At 48.6% G+C, this 20,511-nt stretch overlaps 1 protein-coding gene across 5 annotated transcripts in view; it reads right to left on the bottom strand.

The window, feature by feature from the left end:
- UBR4 (ubiquitin protein ligase E3 component n-recognin 4) overlaps positions 1 to 20,511 on the bottom strand; it is a 129,876-nt gene that overhangs the window by 31,259 nt on the left and 78,106 nt on the right. For all 5 annotated transcript variants that reach the window (XM_040326722.1, XM_040326724.1, XM_040326725.1 and 2 more), the window contains 17 exons: positions 19,562 to 19,711; positions 17,405 to 17,632; positions 17,246 to 17,324; positions 14,183 to 14,389; positions 13,930 to 14,098; positions 12,616 to 12,760; positions 11,256 to 11,341; positions 10,700 to 10,787; positions 8,473 to 8,666; positions 7,033 to 7,272; positions 6,801 to 6,939; positions 4,904 to 5,029; positions 4,691 to 4,819; positions 4,225 to 4,568; positions 4,039 to 4,129; positions 3,777 to 3,861; positions 2,511 to 2,638 (listed from right to left, as the gene is read on the bottom strand). In XM_040326722.1, the coding sequence (XP_040182656.1) occupies positions 2,511 to 2,638; positions 3,777 to 3,861; positions 4,039 to 4,129; positions 4,225 to 4,568; positions 4,691 to 4,819; positions 4,904 to 5,029; positions 6,801 to 6,939; positions 7,033 to 7,272; positions 8,473 to 8,666; positions 10,700 to 10,787; positions 11,256 to 11,341; positions 12,616 to 12,760; positions 13,930 to 14,098; positions 14,183 to 14,389; positions 17,246 to 17,324; positions 17,405 to 17,632; positions 19,562 to 19,711 (2,628 nt within the window). The remainder of the gene's footprint in view (positions 1 to 2,510; positions 2,639 to 3,776; positions 3,862 to 4,038; positions 4,130 to 4,224; positions 4,569 to 4,690; positions 4,820 to 4,903; positions 5,030 to 6,800; positions 6,940 to 7,032; positions 7,273 to 8,472; positions 8,667 to 10,699; positions 10,788 to 11,255; positions 11,342 to 12,615; positions 12,761 to 13,929; positions 14,099 to 14,182; positions 14,390 to 17,245; positions 17,325 to 17,404; positions 17,633 to 19,561; positions 19,712 to 20,511) is intronic.

The raw sequence follows: 20,511 nt of genomic DNA, 5'->3' as shown, positions 1-20,511 counted from the left end.
AGTAACAGCACTGCCACTCATCCCATTCCCCCCCCCCAACCAAGGAGTAAGAAAAGGAATAAAAATAGAGAATACACAGAAGGGAGATGAAAAAGGGAGAGAAAAATATAAGAGAAAGAGCTAGAAAGACGGCTAGAGAGAGGGATGGAGAAAAGAAAAACAAGAAATTAGGATAGAGAGAGATTAAAGAGAACGAAAGGAGAAGGAAGAGAAAGAGTGGTACATCCTAAAATGTACCATACAGGTTTTTAATACTGTACAAGAGGAAAGGACTAAATATCCGTGGGTTAGGGGCGCAAAATTACTCATCTTGCCTTGGGGACTGACAACCCACGCTACGAAAATAATTTTACTGTTAGGGGTCCCCACACATTGGGAAATTTTATTAAGGGGTCCCGACCCTAGAAAGGTTGAGAACCACTGCCCTAATGCATTAAAGCGGAGTTCCACCCACAATTTCACTTTTTAAATATAAATACCCCAGTAATACACAAGCTTAATGTATTCTAGTAAAGTTTGTCTGTAAACTAAGGTCCGTTTTGTTAGGTTGTTACATCATTTAGATAGTTTATAATCTAGAAATAGACCGTGGCCATCTTAAGTGTGGGCATCATGAAGCCAGACTGTATGACTTCCTGGATTTCAGCTTTGCATATCTTGCACATGCTCAGTGCACAAGCAATGTAATAGGTTTCAGTCAGGTTTGCAAGGACTACTGGGAAACATGATGCCTATCCCAGAAACCCTTGCAAATAGCCTAGGCAAATAAGGAGGAGGAAGTAATGAAGGACTACAAAATAAAGGTATTTACAAGCAACAAATTAAATAAAAATTGTCCATTCTGAACACTATGAGATTAGAGCATGCAGAACAGACAAACATAAAAAAATGGGTGGAACTCCACTTTAAAAGGTAAAAAATCTTCAGGGCCAGAGGATCCCCCCAGCCCCCCTTATACTTACCCAAGCCCATTCTCAATCTAGCGCTGTGTACGAGAGCAGCGGCTCACTCCCTCCTCACTGGGAAAATGGATAGCAGCGGGAGCCAATGGCAATCACGTTTTTTGACGGCGCGGGCCGACACCCACTGTCTGTGGCTTTAGATGCAGACAAGGTGGCTCAGGATCGAAACCACACCAGTGCCCCCCAAAGAAAGCGGCTTGCTATGGGGTCACTAGTCAAAGAGGAGTATCCAGGAGCGTCGGCAGGGGACTACAGGAGAGGTTTGGGGCTACTCTGTCCAAAGTAATTGCAAAGAGCAGGCAAGTATGACAAGTTTGTTATTTTAAAAGCGGAGGTTCACCCTAAAACAATTATATACCATCCCATCCAGCATACTGCCGACATGTACAGTATGCTTTTTTTTTCCCGCTGTACTTAACGTTTAATCGTTCTTTTTCTTTTCATAGGCATTCCTATGAAGAGGCGTAGATGATTGACGTGCGGCTAAGGCGTGTCACGCGTTTCGAAAATAGCCGAACTGGGACTCGGCTATATACGGCGCCTGTGCAGTCAGCTCCTAGTCTGTGCGCAGGCGCCGTATAGCCGAGTCCCAGTCCGGCGAGGGAGTACAGATTGATGACGGGGGGTATATGGGGGTAGATGTGAGCCATCACATTCCCCCGGATGTTCCAGAGAGTGGGATGTACCCGGGGGACACGCCCCCTGGGAGATGCTGTACTGAGAGAAGCATTTTTAACACTTAAAGTGCTGTTTTTTTCTGCCTAGTCTCTCCTGAAAGGAAGGTATATAACCCCAAGGTCAATGCTGCTGTGTCCGTCCATGAACGGAAGAGAAATTACCGTATTTATCGGCGTATAACACGCACCCTAACTTTAAGGAAAAAAAAAAAAAAACACTTTCCACAGCCCCCTGCACATTACACGGACTCCCTGCCCTCCCAGGTCAGCACCGCCAGCATACTCTAAAGTTGAGAAAACATCACTGTCAGCCTCTTCTGATACATCGCTCCGCCTGTGTCACCGTCGTAAATCGAAGCTTCTAAAAACCTCAATTAACGCCGCTCTTTCGTGGACCCGGTCATGAGACTGCGTTCCTCTGCCGATTCATTGATGGTCACATGACCGCTCCCCTCCTCCAATCAAAAGTTACACTCGAGGAGGCAAAGCGGCCAGAAAGTGGCGTTGATTGAGGCATTTAGAGGCTTCCATTTACACTGAGGGTGGCTCAGGAGAGCAGTGTATGAGAAAGGACTGGCAGTAATGCTTTCTCAACTTTAATGTATGCTGGCAGCGCTGTCCCAGGGCCAGGAGAGGCGGGGCAGCCGGCTTGACACCTCCCCAATGGGAGGCACCTGGGGGCGGATCGCCCCTATTGGTAAAAAAAAAAAATATATTGGCGTATAACACGCAGGCACAGTTTACCCTCCATTTTCAGGGTAAAAAAGTGCATGTTATACGCCAATAAATACAGTATATTGTCTCTGTAAGGGATAAACGCACAATGGACCGTATATAAGAGATGCAGGTAGACGTATATAAAAGATTTTACCTTATTCTTCTTGCTAGTTGGTATTTGTGGTTTAATAAGCTTTTGCAGGATCCTTAGACACATTAAAGTGATATTCTCCACCACCACTGGAGTCTTAATGTTGACGGCCATCAGGAAGAGACTGAGAGCTGCAGCGGAGAAAGAGAAGGCTCAGACACCTTTGTATGACGGATATGAATGTGAAAATAAATCAACCTATTGCTATGCCCTGCATTGCAAAAGCACAGGATTCACCTTGGTGAAGTATTCAATTACCTAAATAGCAGCACTGCATTAAATGTGGTGCCATTAGCAGGGGATTGGTTCTATGTACTAGATCAGGGGTGCCCAACCAGTGGCCCGCGGAGCCCTCTGATGTGGCCCGCGACCTCCTGCTCTGGCATGGAATAAAATAGAATAGAATACGGTTATTAATGGTAAGTGTATTACTAAAAATCACTGTGTATAAATGGGCATATCTGTTCTGCAGTGGTTACTGGGAATCTTTCAAACTAATCCACAGGTGCAGAGAAGTGAACCTGTGAGTTACCTGCACTAGCCATAGACTGTTATTACCTGCGAGTTTGGTGTGCTGAGAGTAGAGTGGGCTCTATAGAGCAGAGTGGGCTGCCAGCCACCCGCTCTGCTCATTGTGGCCCGCAACCGGTTGCCAAGTTGCTTAAGTGGCCCTTGCTCTTCAAAAGGTTGGGCACCCCTGTACTAGATGATCAATACTCCTAAAGTACTGTATATACTTGAGTACAAACCAAGTTTTTTAGCAAATTTATTTGTGCTGAAAATGCCCCCCTCGGCTTATACTGGAGTCTGTGTCCATCTGCAGCTTTGTGCGCCTGATCTCCCGGTGCTTTGACGCCAGTCTAGTCGACAGCCGTGCAATGTAACAAAGCCCCGCCTCCTCCTTGATAGGCGGAACACGGACTCACTGCTGGGAAACCGAGTCAGTGTTCTGTCACGGACGAGGCGCTTTGTTACACTGCATGGCCGCCGACTAGACTACATATCACAGCGCCAGGAGATTGTAAGGCTGCAGATGGACACAGCGCCGGTAGATCGGGTAAGGAGATTGGGCAAGAAATATGGGCACAGCGAGGCAGGCACATGGGCACAGCGAGGCACGCACATGGGCACCCTAGGCTTATACTCGAGTCAATACGTTTTCTCTTTTTTTTTTTTGTAAAATTAGGTGCCTCGGCTTAAACTCGAGTATATAAGATAATATAAATATTTCCCAGCACAGAGGGCCTCCCTTTATCATTGTACACTCACCACAACGAAGGCGGAGCTCCCAGCAGCTGTCCTCCTTGGAGATGGAGTCTGTGAGGAGCAGCATCTCGTATTGCAGACTGCTGGCCTGAAACACAAGGATTTGGATCAATGAAAACAAAATTCCTGTGTATACAAGTATCCAAATCAGTTCAATGCTTTACAAGTATTAGCCTGCCAACACTTTTCAATTAGGTAAAAAGTAAAGGGCAGGATCAAACAATAATGACCAATGAAATTCAAGATCGGAAAAGTCCTTTCTTACCAGGTCTGGATTGGCCCAGTGTCCTTTAAGCGCCGTCGACACTTTGCCAATGATCAAATCATTCAGCTGCTGAGTGGCTTCTGGATTGTCCCTTTAGGGTGAAGCACAAGAGTAAGACAATGGCTTACATCATCATGACATATCTAGGAGGCCGGGGGAGGGGGGGGGAAGAGAGCATAAGCTTACCTGGTCAAGAGGCACATGACCTGGCGCACCTCATCTCGCATGGCTGCCGGGCCGCGGCGGAGATTGTAGTCGAACAGTTCCCGGATGAGGCCCTGGGATACCAGGATGTGGCGTATGGTGCTATTGGTGGCCAAGGCGCGGAGTAAAGTGATGCAGTGCTCGGTCACAGCAGAAGCGCAGCCGTAACACTTGGTGGAGGAGGTGTGACCGCAGCTGAGAACAGACAAGGCTCTGTATTGGCTGGCGGTGAACGTAGGCTGCACGGTGGTGCGCGAGGACCTGGTAGCGGCTTCTCTCTGCTGCAAATCATATTCCAAAAGTTCCTTCCGAGAGGCAAAGACTTTCTGAGAAGCAAAAACACAGGCATCAGATTAGGGCATAGAAGCTTTTTTTTTGGGGGGGGGGGGGGAATAAACAACAACTTTTTAGTTCATGGAATCTCAATGCTTGTCCACGTTCGTCTTACCTGTATGATCTTGGAAAGCTCATCGAACGAGTTCTTGCAGTCCCCACAGTACTCCTGCGCCAGCTGCAGGATATAACGATTCACGCTGGCAGAGGTGGAGCTAATCCCTCCGGCGTTGGCCGAATCATCCTGAGAGACAAGAGTGCTATCAAGACCAATCCTCTGAGAAGCCAACGTGGTCCCATAGACGCGGTCAGCCCGTAGGAAACCTACCTGGGGCTTCTCAGGAGCCGCTTCATTGACTTTGCACAGAAGATTCTCCAGCTGCGGTCGGTGGCCCATCAGCTGATGATAGACGCGGTCAGCTTTGTCCAGCAGAGTATTAATGTTCGTCACAGCCTAATAAGCAAAAAGATTTCGTTAAAGTGGAGTTCCACACTCAATTTTTATATTTTTTTTTTAAAAATCCTAAAAAATAGAAAACAAATATATATATATATATATATATATATATATATATATATATATATATATATATATATATATATATATATATATATTTTACTTACCAGAAATAGCGGTTGCTACGCGGAAGTCCCTAATCTGCCTCTTCATCGTCCACGGCGAGTCTTCTTCCTCCATCCTAGTCACGGTGTCTTCTGGTAAATGGGGCGCGCGGCCTTCTGGGAACTTGTGTATCCCAGAGAGCAGGCGGCCCATTCACAAAGAGCCGCACGGCTCATGCATGCGCAGTAGGAAACAGGCAGTGTACAGTGTACTGCCCGTCTCACTTACTGAGGATGGCGGCGCCAGGATCGATGGATAGGCCTCGGGGGGGGGGGGGGGGGGGGGGGCTGACATCGCGGGCGAGTAGGACAGGCAAGTGTCATTATTAAAAGTCAGCAGCTACAGGGTTTGTAGCTGCGGACTTTAAAAAAAAAATTGCGGGTGGAATCCCCCTTTAAAGCGGGAGCTCCACGGGAAAACGTTTTTGTTTATAAAGACGTTTTTTTAAAGCTGATGGTACAACGAAAATTGTACTCGCCAGTCTCCTAGTAGCAGCTGCTACCAGGACGATTTCCCCCAAAAGTAGATTTTATAAAATCTGATGATGGACATTGCCATCTTAACTGCTGGCACCGTGAATCCCTCCTGTATTATCTTCCGGGATGCGGTGTCTCCTGAGAATCCCAGGAGACGCGCCGTGTTTGAAATCTCGCGATATCTCGCGGGTCACGTGACTAGTCACAGCGGGGAGTGTCCTTTTCAGGACGCTGCCGGCTGTTGTCCTAGCAACTATGCAGTGTGACGACGAGCCACGCCGTCAACACTGCATAGTTGCTAGGACAACGGCCGGCAGAGTCCTGAAAAGGAGACTCCCCGCTGTGACTAGTCACGTGACCCGCGAGAGAACGGCCGGCAGCGTCCTGAAAAGGACACTCCCCGCTGTGACTAGCCAGACTAGTCACGTGACCCGCGGGATTTCAAACACAGCGCGTCTCCTGGGATTCTCAGGACTCGCTCCCAGGAGACATAGCGCTGATCGGGGATTTTTCGAAACCACGCCCACTCCCGCGGGGAAATATGAGTGACAGCTCACAAAAGGCCCTCATTCCAAGGTAAGGAGGCCTATTAAAAAAATAAAAAAAAAACGGATAGATACAGTACAATGGCTGCTGGTTTTAACAAGGAAAACTTGACAATTAGGGTGAACCACCGCTTTAATGTTAAAGGGTTTGTAAAGGTAAAAAAATTTTTTTTTCAAAAACAAACAGCGCTGTACAATCCCACTGGTCCGTGCTGTCTTCTGGGACCTGTGCGTCTCCCAGAAGACAGCAGAGTGGGCACTGGACATGGCGTAGGGCAACACAGTGATCTATGCCGGTCTATACAGGTATTTGTTCTCTCCTCCCCCCTGAAAGGTGCCATATGTGACACCAGAGGAGGGGGGGGGGGGAGATTCCAAAAAGTGGAAGTTCCATTTTTGGGTGGAACTCCGCTTTAACTGCTGCCTGGATTAGGCTTTAATCTTAGCAGCCAAGAAGCAAAATTCGATTTTCAAATCGGCTCTCAATAATTCGAAGATGAAGGAGCCCATTTTCCTCTCTGCTCTGTTGTTCACACAGAAGCATCAATCTGCAATTCATAGACATGTGAGCCAAGGACTGACCTTCTTCCGATCCTCCTCATTTTCAATGGGGTCTACAGCACAGCAGGGCCGGGCGTACAACATGAAGTCGAAACGGGCGTACTTGCAGAAGCCGCAAGCGTTGCACAAAAACGGATCCTTTTCATCGTAGTTAATGGATCTAAAAAAAAGAAGAGACACAGACTGTAAACATTTGTATGGAGAGCAGCAGAAGACACAGCAAGAGTTAGATGGTGGCAGGCTGGGCACTGACCTGCACTTGTGGCATTGGTACACATTCTCTCCGCAGTTTCCACAGACGCCGGGATTGGCTGGCACTGAAGCACTACAGCGTGGGCACTGCAGAGTCTCTGATGAAGCCTGGTAATTCTCATAGAAATCTGCAAACTCGATCATCAAGTTGGAGGCAACAATGGGGAGAGGAAGGTCAATCTTCACCTCTGTCTGTCCGGGAGTCAGCTGAATCTTTTTAGCTTTGTGCCAGCGAGCAGGCCTGCCAGGGTGAAGGGAGACGGGACAAATTTACTAAGCAATTCATTTTGTAAAAGCTAAACAGGCAAAAAAAGCTGGGAGGCTCGCACTAGAACCCCTACTTGCTCCAAAAGGCCCCAGACTCGCACCTCATTTACTCCACCCTCGCCACCTCCAGAGGGCACCTGCGCCACCCTCGCCACTGCCAGAGGCCCCTGGCTCCCCCCTCGCCACCTCCAGAGGCCCCTGGCTCCCCCCCCCTCGCCACCTCCAGAGGCCCCTGGCTCCCCCCTCGCCACCTCCAGAGGGCACCTGCGCCACCCTCGCCACCTCCAGAGGGCACCTGCGCCACCCTCGCCACCGCCAGAGGCCCCCGGCTCCACCCTCGCCACCTCCAGAGGACCCCGGCTCCACCCGCGCCACCTCCAGAGGACCCCGGCTCCACCCGCGCCACCTCCAGAGGACGCTGGCTCCACCCGCGCCACCTCCAGAGGACCCCGGCTCCACCCGCGCCACCTCCAGAGGACCCCGGCTCCACCCGCGCCACCTCCAGAGGACGCTGGCTCCACCCTCGCCACCTCCAGAGGACGCTGGCTCCACCCTCGCCACCTCCAAAGGACCCCGGCTCCACCCTCGTCACCTCCAGAGGACCCCGGCTGCACCCTCGCCACCTCCAGAGGACCCTGGCTCCACCCTCGCCACCTCCAGAGGACCCTGGCTCTACCCCCCCAGCTCATTTCAGAATGCACCTTTCTATAAACCCTGTCCCCTCCACTCTTGTTCTTTATGCCGGCCATAGACGGTTTGAATCTCGGCCAGCTCGGCAGGGACCGGCTGAAAATTGAACCATGTATGGGCAAGGCTGAATGTACCCAAGCTGATCGATTGATCAACTTGGGTACAATCCACCTGTTGGTTTTTACATGCTATTATAGCTGCTAGCAGTAATCACTGTGCTCTGCTGGCGGAGACGGCTCCCCCCAGAATGGAGAACATAATGGCTCCACGGGAGGGATTCCCCCATCATCACTGACTGTGTTAATGGGGAAATCAAGCAGGTCGCAGGAAAGAAAAAACTCCCTGTCCGTGGCCAGCTTTACAACAAGTATGGTCTTTGTAACAGTTGCCACCCTGTTCACAACTCCTACAATCATACTGCCCTTTATAACTATACCACAGACTTTCTCTTATCACACAAAACAAACGTTGTTAGAAGTCTCACTTGTTCTTGAGCTCCACGATTGCTTGGACAGTCCGGTTGTTGTAATACAAGTTGATGGTTCGGACCATCTTGGTGCGTTTTAAGTCTCCGATCTTCACAGTCACTTTGCTGATCGTGTGGCTGCCTATGAGTTTCACCACTTGCTGTGTGGTGGTGTAGCGGGTGTCCACTTTAATGGAGGACAGCTTGATGTTCTGTTCAGATAGAAAACAAGACGTTTACTGAATTTTTCCAAGAAGTTGGCACACACCAAACATGTCAGCTTTTGCAGTGGTGCATACATGACATATATTCCCATATCTGCCAGCTTTTTATGTATGAATTAGGACCTTGGTGTGGCTGCCACAAGGGGCTGTCACAAGTAGGACTGATCCCTGAAACCAAAAGCTACAAATTAAAAGTAGATATAAAAGCCACATATTTATGTAGTGTTCATTAAAGGAGTTGTAAAGGTACATCCGATGATTAGCGGCCCCCCAGCCCCCCCCCTCCGCTTACTTACCTGAGCCCTGGAAACTCCCGGGTCGCAAACGCACTCGATCACTGCCCGGGCTTCTCGGCTCTTCATTGGATGGATAGATTGATAGCAGCGAGGCTGTCAATCAAATCCAATGAAGAGCCAAGAAGCCCGGGCAGCGATAGAGCGCGTTTGCGACCCGGGAGTTTCCAGGGCTCAGGTAAGTAAGCTGGGGGGCCGCTAATCATCGGATGTACCTTTACAACTCCTTTAATTAATGAACACTATTAATAAATCTGTGGCTTTTATATCTACTTTAAATTTGTAGCTTTTGGTTTCAGGGATCAGCGCGGCTGTCAATCAAATCCAATGATGTCGGTTGGCGGGGCCGAGTCATACACTGTATCACACAGGAACGCGCCAGCAAGCCAATCCCCTCGGGAAAGAGCTTCCCAGAGGGAGTTGGCTCTTGCGGGGAGGAGCCACGAGAGCCACCGCGGGACCCCAGAAGAGGACGATCAGGGACACTGTGTCCCTTTAACCACTTTCTTACCAGGCACTTAAACCCCCCCCCCCCCCCTGCCCAGACCAATTTTCAAAATTAAAAAAATATATATAATTTTTTGATATTTTGTTATAACATTTTGCAAACAGGTAATTTTTCTTCATCGATATACGCTAATGAGGATGCACTGGTGGTCACCGATAGGGCGGCACCGGTGGGCACCAATAAGGCGGCATTGATAGGTGGCAGTGATGGGCACTGATGGGTTACAATGATAGGCAGCATTGCTAGGTGGCACCGATAAGGCACCGATTGGCATCACTGGTGGGCATTGATAGGTGGCAATGTCAGGTGGCACTGGAAGGTGGCAATTGTGGGCACAGATGAGGCAGAATTGCCTCTTCCTCGTCGGGACCGATGTCCCTTGTACACAAGCCAGTGATCGGCTTTTTTCTCCTCACGCTGTTAGCGCGAGAAAAAAACAAAACTATTAACGATCCTTTGTTTACATCACGTGATCAGCTATCATTGGCCGAAAGCTGATCACATGGCAAGGGGCCTTACACGGATCTGTGATCACTCGAGTCTCAGTGACTGCAGGGGACGCACGCACAAAGGGGAGGACATCTATTGACGGCCTCCCGGCATTTGGGGGTCCGCTCTGTGGCCGTCATTCGGCTATAGCGCGGACCCCTAGTGGTTAATCATTACACATATATTCTATTAATGCAAGTTGTTTAGGTACATGAATTTAACTTGGTATTGCAGTTTATTGGCCTATTGCAGTGCCCAGTACAGCAGCACTGGGAGAGGGTTGGGGGGAGGACTAGGAGTCAATCAAGTGTGCTGAATGAAAATGTTCCAACAAGGAACTGATGGGAGAGCAGAAGGAAGGCTGGGGGTGAAAAAAAAAAAAAAAAACAAAAAAAAAAAAAGACACCACAATAACATTCCTCATTAGTAAGATGTGTCATCTATCAGGCAAAGCTGTGTAAATCTCAGAAATGGATGAACAGAAATACAAATCCTCTGGTCCCCCCATGTATTGTATCTGTGTATTTAGTCGTTTGACATTGAGTTCAGTTTAACTGAAATTTCCCACAAAATGCTAAAAATCCAAGCCATATGCAATTTTTCACCAACCCCCTAATCACTGGTTCATTAGAAACACTGAACAGAAAACCTTGCACATGATTGGTTGTTTCTTCTAACACACATATAAAAAGAAGGGCAGGTTAGCGACAGTATATATATATTATACTTACACAAAATGGAACCTCTGGATTGTTACAAACAAGACACGGGTCACTTTCCAGGTAATAACCATCAAACTCTACCAAGCCAGAGAGGGTGCTGAAAGGTAAAAAGGGACCAATTAATTGCCAAGTAGATACAAGGATCAACTTTTATCACAAACCCCCTGCTGTTCAGAGAGTCAAGTCCCATACACAGGGGACGAATGGCGGGCAACATCGGCCGGTTCAATAAAAACCGTCCGACATTCGGACCATGTGTATGGGAGCCAGTCAGAGAGATGTTGGCCATTCGGTCGTCTTCTGTTGGAAGAGCATCCTGGAAAACCAGCAGCCGACCGGTTCCCAATCAGCGCTCTTAGCAAATGGCGAAGTGCGCTGACCGCAGTGTTACGGTGGCGGGGGGGGTTCCCCATCAGAACACAATATCTCAGAGGGGGAGATTGCTGTACTAACACTGGATCATTAGTAGAGTGGCTCTGACTGGAGCAGAGTATTTTTTCCCCCCATTTAAACCCAGCGAAAGAAACTCGGTGTGTACCAGGCTTAGGAACCAAGCATTGCTTACTTGTATATATTGGAGTTTGGGTGGTTGGTTAGGATGTGGTTCTGGGTTCGGAGAATCTCAACAGCCTTTTGAGAATATTCCTTAAACTGCATGAAAACAAAATACAAAAAAATTAAATCCGTATTAAGTGTTTCCACTTCCTTTACATGCCAAACATCCTGAAATATACAGAGAGAAACAAACCAACATGGAGTGGGACTTTCGAGGCGTTCCAACACTCGCCTAAATAGCTTTGGGTTGTAAAGCTTTGTGCCTATTCACCTTAATGCATCCTAAAACCTGGCTGTCACGGGCCCCCCCCCCCCCCCCCATTTTACTTACCTGAGCCCGTTCACCTGCTCTGCACGTCCCACGGCGTCCTCTACTCCACTGAGTCTCTGCGTTGATTGGATAGATTGATAGCAGCTCAGCCATTGGCTGCCGCTGCTGTAAATCAAATCAAGGACGCTGCACGCCGGGGGGGGGGGGCTGAGTCATACACTCGGCGCATATGGACGCCGACTCTATGACACGGGAGCGCACCGCAAGGAAACCCCCCCCCAGCCTACTTACCTGAGCCCTGGAAGGTCCCGCGTCGCAAACGCGCTCGATTGCTGCCCGGGCTTCTCGGCTCTTCACTGGATGGATAGATTGATAGCAGCACGGCTGTCAATCAAATCCAATGATGTCGGGGGGCGGGGCCGAGTCACACACTGTATCACACAGGAACGCGCCAGCAAGCTAATCCCCTCGGGAAAGAGCTTGCCAGAGGGGGGTTAGCCATTGCGGGGAGGATCTGCGCGAGCCACTTTGGGACCCCAGAACAGCAGGATCGGGGCCACTCTGCAAAACGAACTGCACAGTGGAGGCATGTATAACGGGTTTGTTATTTAAAAAAATAAACCTTTACAACCCCTTTAATACTAAAAAAAAAAAATTGAAACATTGTAAAATACATTAAAAAAATAAAAAACATACAAGTTGCTGCATAAGCAAATGGAGATTGAATATGAGAATATTGTAACCAAATATTTTCAACGAGTTTTGAGATTACGCTTTTCAAGCGAGCCAAAATTTCTTGCAACAACTTTATAATGTTTTTTTTTTGCCTTATTTTTACAGTTTGCAACGCTCCCTTGAAGAAGAGAAAAATCTTGAAACGCATTGGCATATTAGAATATTATACCCAGATATTTTAAATCGCCATTTGCTTATGCAGCAACCTATATGGTTTTTATTCTATTTTACGATGGGTTTGAAATAGAATCTGCCTCGAAAGTCCCAGTCCATACTGGTTTATCTATCTGTAGGAAATAGGAAAGGGTCTCAGACTGAACATTTAATGACAGATACTCAGAGGACTGCTAGCAAATGTTCTTACCTTCTTCTCTGTCTGCGGTGTCTTCAGTGAGAAATATCCAAGAAGATCAACAAACTGGGCAGCTTTGCGTCCGTAGGCTGGGAGCTCCGGCCAAATGGACCACATCAGGTCCAGGAGAAGCTCCTGTTGTGCCTTGTTGGAATTTCTGGGGAAATAATAAAAAAAAAAAAATACAGTAAACGCTACTTTACGTTATAAAAGTGACTAGAAGGAGCTGGAATAACGCTCATTCCTCCGAGTGTTACTCAACATATCAAAAAAATAAAACAGACTTATGTTCTCACACACGATCGGACATTCCGACAACAAAACCGTGGATTTTTTTTCCCCCGACGGATGTTGGCTAAAACTTGTCTTGCATACACAAGGTCACACAAATGTTGTCGGAAATTCAGAACGCCAAGAATGCGGTGACGTACAACACTACGAGCCGAGAGAAATGATTCCGAGCAGGGCTTTTTTTCAGCGGGAACGCAGTTCAGGCACCTCCTGGACTGACTGTATGTAATGTCAAGGGGTGCTGGGGTGTGCTGCAGGGTATTGATGCTCACTGCTGGCGGATCTATTCTAGCTGGAGGGGATCTATTTTTGCAGGTGGCTCTATTGTTGCTGAGGAGGTCTAGTGTTGCTGGTGGGGGACCTATTTTTGCTGGGGGGTCAGTTGTTGCTGAAGGAGATCTACTGTTGGGGGAGGGCTCTATTGTTCATGGCTGCCAGAGAGTCTATTAATGATGGCTGTGCGGAGATCTCTTAAGGCTGCCGGGAGTCTATTGTTGCTGGGGGGGGGGGGGGGTTTTGTTGTGCGTGGTACATTGTTAGAAGGATCTATTGTTGCTGGCTGAAGGGGAAACCAAATTCCGTACAAATTACTTATGACAACAAATGGATACTTAGTTCTGTATTGTCTAAAAGGGGCGGTACTGGAAGGTGGGTAGGGGATGGAACCAAGGGACGTTGCTCGGAGGTGGGTAGGGGCGGAGAAAACAAGTGACTTGGAAATGGGGAGTTCCTGCACCTATTGTTTGAGAAAAAAAGCCCCGATTCCGAGCATGTGTCGGATTCCGAGCAAGCGTAGGACTTTGGGGCACACACGGTCGGAATTTCCGAAGAGACTTTTGCCGTCGGAAAATTAGAGAACCGGCTCTTAAACATTTGTTGGTCGGAAATCCCCACCGCAAAATGTCCGATGGAGCTTACACACTGTTGGATTTTCCGACAACAAGCTCACATCAAAACATTTGTCGTCGGAAAAATTCCGACCGTGTGTGTACGCGGCATAAATCTCCGAACTGGACCGATATGAAGCTTACTGACCTGTAGATATGCAGAGCTAAGCAGTGAGCCTGCCAGCGTACAGACGAAGCGTTTGACTCGAGGAGGAAGCAGCGGAGGAACTGGATCAATGTCTCTTTATCAGCAAATTTATTTAGCTGGTTAACAAGAGCGGTGCACAACTGCTCCTCCTGACTGTTCGATCCTTCGCCTGAAAGACACAACAGTTTCTTGAGACTGGTTCAAAGGTCAGCAATGCCCCCACCCCCCCATGTTCAACCTCCATGAGACCTACCTTCCTTCTCTTTCTCCTTTTCCTCTTTCTTACTCTTCTTGGTTGAAGACTTGCTCTGTGATCCAGACTGTCCAGAGGATGGAGCGCTTGAGGATGAAGCTGCGGAGACTTTACTGCCACATAGGGCACAGGACAGGAGCTGCAGCAGCACCGGAGACACGCCTTCATCTACCAAGAAGCTGACTTGGAGCAGGAAGTAAAGTACGGCTGATGGGAAACAACCAGCAAGATTATTTCAAAGATCTGCACCAAATTAAGGTAGAACACTAAAAAAGGAAAAACTTATTGGGCCGGATTCAGAAAGAAGATACGACGGCGTATGTCCTGATACGCCGTCGTATCTCTGAGTCCGGCAGTCGTATCTATGCGCCCGATTCATAGAATCAGGTTACGCATAGATATGCCTAAGATCCGACAGGTGTAAGTGTCTTACACCGTCGGATCTTAGGCTGCAATCTCACGCTGGCCGCTAGGTGGCGCTTCCGTTTGTTTACGCGAGGAATATGCAAATGAGTAGTTACGCCGATTCTGAAACGAACGACCGCCCGTCGCTTTTTTTTACGTCGTTTGCATTCGGCTTTTTCCGGCGTATAGTTACCCCTGCTATATGAGGGGTAAGTGTGGCGTATCCTATGTTAAGTATGGGCGTCGTTCCCGCGCCGAGTTTTGAAATTTTTACGTTGTTTGCGTATATGGCTGGACGTAATTTACGTTCACGTCGAAAGCAATGACGTCCTTGCGACGTCATTTAGAGCAAAGCACACTGGGAGATTTTACGAACGGTGCATGCGCCGTTCAAGTAAAACGTAAAAAACGCGGGGTCAAGGGAAATTTAAATAAAACACGCCCCCTACATCCCCATTTGAATTACGCGGCCTTATCCCGCAACACATACGCTACGCCACTCTAACTAAGGGCGCAAGTTCTTTGTGAAAAAAAAACTTGCGCCCAAAGTTAGAGCGGCGTAACGTATCCGAGATACGTTACGCGGGCCGGACAGATATGCCAATGTATCTGAATCCAGTCCATTATTTTGTTTTAGATGTGGAGTGGAGAGGGATTAGAACACCGGTCAGGTTTTTATTGCGGTCTGTGCCGGTGTTTCATCAAATTTGACGACCCGTCAGAATTGGTAACTGAAGTGACATTTTGTTGCCGCCATCTTGCTACACCCTACACTCCTCCATAGTAAGGACACTCTGAGAAGGGGAAAGTGGACATCTTGTTACACCCACCAAAGTTTTGCATTTTGGACTTATTTTTAAACAGTAAAGTGAGTTTAAATACTGAAATACAGTACTCCGTCTGTTATGATGTTGAATTTTAAAAGCAGCGGCGAGCTTGCCCATCTCACAGGTTTGTAATATGACAGAAGTTCGCTGCTTTTTAAGTTCAATCTCCAACCAGTCAGACAGACTTCCAAGCACTGTATTTGACTATATAAACCCAGTTTCCTATTCAAAATAAATTGTAAAATGGAAAACTCCGGTGGGTGTAACAAGATATCCGCTTGCCCCCTTCTCAGAGTATCCTTACCATGGTGGAGTGCGGGGTATAACAAGATGGCGGGGAAGGACCGTCACTTGCGCTACCAATTCTGACGGGTCGCCATATCCGACGAAACACCCCCATTAAGGAGATTCACCCCCTCCAATTGTCCCGTTTAACATCATCATTTAAAGTGAAAGAAAAACAAAAAAAATTGTCCTCAGAAAAGTAATAGAGGGGAAATCTACCAATGGGTTCCCTTAAAGGGACACTAAAGTAAAACAAACATGTCATACTTGCCTCCACTGTGCAGCTCGTTTTGCACAAAGTGGCCTCCAGTCCTGGTCTTCTGGGGTCCCTCAGCGGCTGTCTCGGCCCCCCGCCCCACCCCCGCAAGAACTATCCACCTTCATGCAAGCTCTCCCATGATACAGCCGGCGGCATCACTGCATCACTCGGCCCCGCCCCCCGGCGCGCCACGTCATTGCATGTGATTGACAGCAGCGCAAGCTAATGGCTGCTCCGCTTTCAATCAACCAATAAATGAGCCAGAAGCCATTGCATTCACGGCATGGGACTATCCAGGGGTCAGGTAAGTAAACACCTTAATGCATTAAGGTGAAAAAATGTGTACCTTTACAACCCCATTAAAGTCATTGTAAAGTCGTTCTTTCCCCCCCCTCCCCCATTAAAATAAAACATGTTAAACTTACCGGCTCTGTGCAGTGGATTTGCAAACAGCAGACCGAATTCTCCTCTTGACGGGTCTCCTAGTCTGTGCTTCTAGCCCCTCCCTGCTATAGAGTGGCCCCACAGCAAGCGGCTTGCTATGGGGGCACCTGAACCAAGCCGCAGCTTCGAGTGTCCATTCAGACACGGAGCCGCCCCTAGGCCCCGTCCCTTTTCTTTCCTAATTGGCTGATCAAGTTTGATTGACAGCAGCGGGAGCCAATTAGGAGGGGGGCTGCTGCACACAGAAGGTTTATCTTAATGCATAAAAAGCATCAAGATTTAAAAAAGAAAAAAAAAAGTTTCTGATTTTAAAACCCCTTGAATTTGCAGGAATTTCCTCTCACTTCCTGTTTGGCTATGGGACAGGAAATTAAGGGAACACAGATGGCGACAGGGGTTATAACCCTCCCTTGCTCCATGCGCCGTATAGAGCAGACTCACAGCTCTGCACGTTCGGCTTCTTTCGGAAACGCCGTGACTCGTGCGTGCCTACGCAATACAGGGGGGGGGGGGGGATGCCTTATCCGCCGGGGGGAACGGACGTCAATCATCTGGGCGACCTCCCAGATGACATTCCTCCTCGGCAGAGAAACGCCTACTCCCGCGGGGAGAACTACCCGGAAGCCGGGTTGCAAACAGATTACAAGGTACGTATAGCCTGAAAAAAAAATGCGGACTGTACTTGTTACAAGTATAAGGAAGTTGGCCTGATATAATTGTTATTAGGGTGAACCTCCGCTTTAAACCCTGTATTCTGTGATTAGACAGAGTTCTCTATATCATCTCAGCGGACGAGTTGTGTCACCCCCCCTCCCCATTAAACCTAAGACTTGAGGGACTTACAATCATCTTTGATGCAGAATTTCTGCCAGTTGACGGTTCTCTGGGATGCAATTTCAGCGCAGGCCTTGAGATGTTCCATCTGAAACAAAGTATTACGTGAATACACCAGAAAGTCCCCACTAAATGACCATCTCTAAGCGTTTCCCGAGAATCTCTTACCAGGTTTATCAGCGTGTCATATTGCAGGGCAGAGCCAGAGCTTGCAGTCACCACCCCGGCACGCAGGAAGATGCCGTGCTCCTCCAATAACTTTTTGATGCCACGGACGTGGGAATCCAAGGTGTGCAGATCTCGCAGCTGGCGATACTTTTCTTTTGAGCCGCAGATAAACAAGAGGAGCTTCCGAACTTGGCGGCGAACAAACGGGGTCTGCTGAATCATTAGATACTGTGGAAAGCAAGGTCATTAACAATAAGCATAGTGTATATGCTACACTGAGAGATAGACTGCCCAACAGCTTACCCTCAACACACTGGCCACCATCATACCCCTCTGCACTCGCACAGTGCTTCACCATCATAGCCCCCTCTGCACTCGCACAGTGCTTCACCATCATACCCCTCTGCACTCGCACAGTGCTTCACCATCATACCCCCCTCTGCACTCGCACAGGGCTTCACCATCATACCCCCCTCTGCACTCGCACAGGGCTTCACCATCATACCCCCCTCTTCACTCGCACAGGGCTTCACCATCATACCCCCCTCTGCACTCGCACAATGCTTCACCATCATAGCCCCCTCTGCACTCGCACAGTGCTTCACCATCATACCCCCCTCTGCACTCGCACAGGGCTTCACCATCATACCCCCCTCTGCACTCGCACAGGGCTTCACCATCATACCCCCCTCTTCACTCGCACAGGGCTTCACCATCATACCCCCCTCTGCACTCGCACAATGCTTCACCATCATAGCCCCCTCTGCACTCGCACAGTGCTTCACCATCATACCCCCCTCTGCACTCCCACAGTGCTTCACCATCATACCCCCCTCTGCACTCGCACAGTGCTTCACCATCATACCCCCCTCTGCACTCCCACAGTGCTTCACCATCATACCACCCTCTGCACTCGCACAGTGCTTCACCATCATACCACCCTCTACACTCGCACAGTGCTCACCATGAGTGCAAAGGGTATGATGGTGAGCACCATGAGTGCAAAGGGTATGATGGTGAGCACCATGAGTGCAAAGGGTATGATGGTGAGCACCATGAGTGCAAAGGGTATATGATGGTGAGCACTGTGTGAGTGCAGAGGGTATATGATGGTGAGCACTGTGTGAGTGCAGAGGGTAAATGATGGTGAGCACTGTGTGAGTGCAGAGGGTAAATGATGGTGAGCACTGTGTGAGTGCAGAGGGTAAATGATGGTGAGCACTGTGTGAGTGCAGAGGGTAAATGATGGTGAGCACTGTGTGAGTGCAGAGGGTAAATGATGGTGAGCACTGTGTGAGTGCAGAGGGTATATGATGGTGAGCACTGTGTGAGTGCAGAGGGTATATGATGGTGAGCACTGTGTGAGTGCAGAGGGTATATGATGGTGAGCACTGTGTGAGTGCAGAGGGTAAATGATGGTGAGCACTGTGTGAGTGCAGAGGGTATATGATGGTGAGCACTGTGTGAGTGCAGAGGGTATATGATGGTGAGCACTGTGTGAGTGCAGAGGGTATATGATGGTGAGCACTGTGTGAGTGCAGAGGGTATATGATGGTGAGCACTGTGTGAGTGCAGAGGGTATATGATGGTGAGCACTGAGTGCAGAAGCTATGATGGTGAACACTATTAGTGCTCACCATCATACCCTTTGCACTCATGGTGCTCACCATCATATACCCTCTGCATTTACATAGTGCTCACCATCATACCCTCCGCACTCACTCCTGTGAACAATGAATGTGGTTATACTCACCACACTCCTCCTGTACATATAAAAAAAAAAAGCTTTACATTTCCTCTCTTTCACTACAAATTGTACACGTGGTTTCCTCTCCTTGTCGATTCTTCTGCATATGAACACTTTTTCAGCATGTTTTTTTTTTTAAATCTCCAACATTGCCCCTTTTGGAATGCCAATAAAGCGGAATTAAACCCGCCTATCCTTTTCAGCCAAGGAAACTGCAATCTTAGCCTCTGACCTGCAATTGCCATGGTGCTGCACATGTGATCAGTTATGACACCAGGGTCGAGAGCACAAGCAAATGCGACAGTTAGCATTTCCCAGCATGCCAGGAAAATTGTAAAATTGATGGGTTTAGTTCCGCTTTAAGTGTAAACATCAACTACATTTCTATATCAGGTCTCGTCTTTACAGACCTCAGACAGGTAGTAGAACCAGGAATGGTCAAAGACAGGTGGTGGGATTCGGGAGTTTGTGTCGGCAATCTTCTTTATCTGGTAAGGCAGACGGAGAACCATCTCAGTGAGCAGCTGGGTGTAGGCTTGGAAAACATCTGCCGCGTGGCCCTAGACCAGGAACAACAACAAAATGCATTAAAATGTGTTCATTCAGTATGACTGTGAATGGACAAACACCAAATAAGACAAAATCCTGGTCAAGTAACTTCTGAAGTACACTGATCGAAAACTGAGACCACCTGATCTATTGAAGGGGTACCTTCTAGACCTGCTGGACTGCTTCTACGACCACGCTCACTTCAAGGTGACAAGGTGATTTACCTGCCAAAGACACTGTATGCATGTCCTGCAATCTTGTGATTTGCAAGGCTACAGATGGACGGGCAAGGCTACAGATGGACGGGCAAGGCTACAGATGGACGGGCAAAGCTACAGATGGACGGGCAAAGCTACAGATGGACGGGCAAGGCTACAGATGGACGGGCAAAGCTACAGATGGACGGGCAAAGCTACAGATGGACGGGCAAAGCTACAGATGGACGGGCAAAGCTACAGATGGACGGGCAAAGCTACAGATGGACGGGCAAAGCTACAGATGGACGGGCAAAGCTACAGATGGACGGGCAAAGCTACAGATGGACAGGCTAAGCTACAGATGGACAGGCCAAGCTACAGATGGACAGGCCAAGCTACAGATGGACAGGCTAAGCTACAGATGGACGCGCAAAGCTACAGATGGACGGGCAAAGCTACAGATGGACGCGCAAAGCTACAGATGGACGCGCAAAGCTACAGATGGACGCGCAAAGCTACAGATGGACGGGCAAAGCTACAGATGGACGGGCAAAGCTACAGATGGACGGGCAAAGCTACAGATGGATGGGCAAAGCTACAGACGGACGGTCAAG

Source organism: Rana temporaria, chromosome 10 (genome assembly GCF_905171775.1).
Source record: "Rana temporaria chromosome 10, aRanTem1.1, whole genome shotgun sequence".
Lineage (NCBI taxonomy): Eukaryota > Metazoa > Chordata > Amphibia > Anura > Ranidae > Rana > Rana temporaria.
This window is presented reverse-complemented; position numbering and strand designations above follow the sequence as displayed.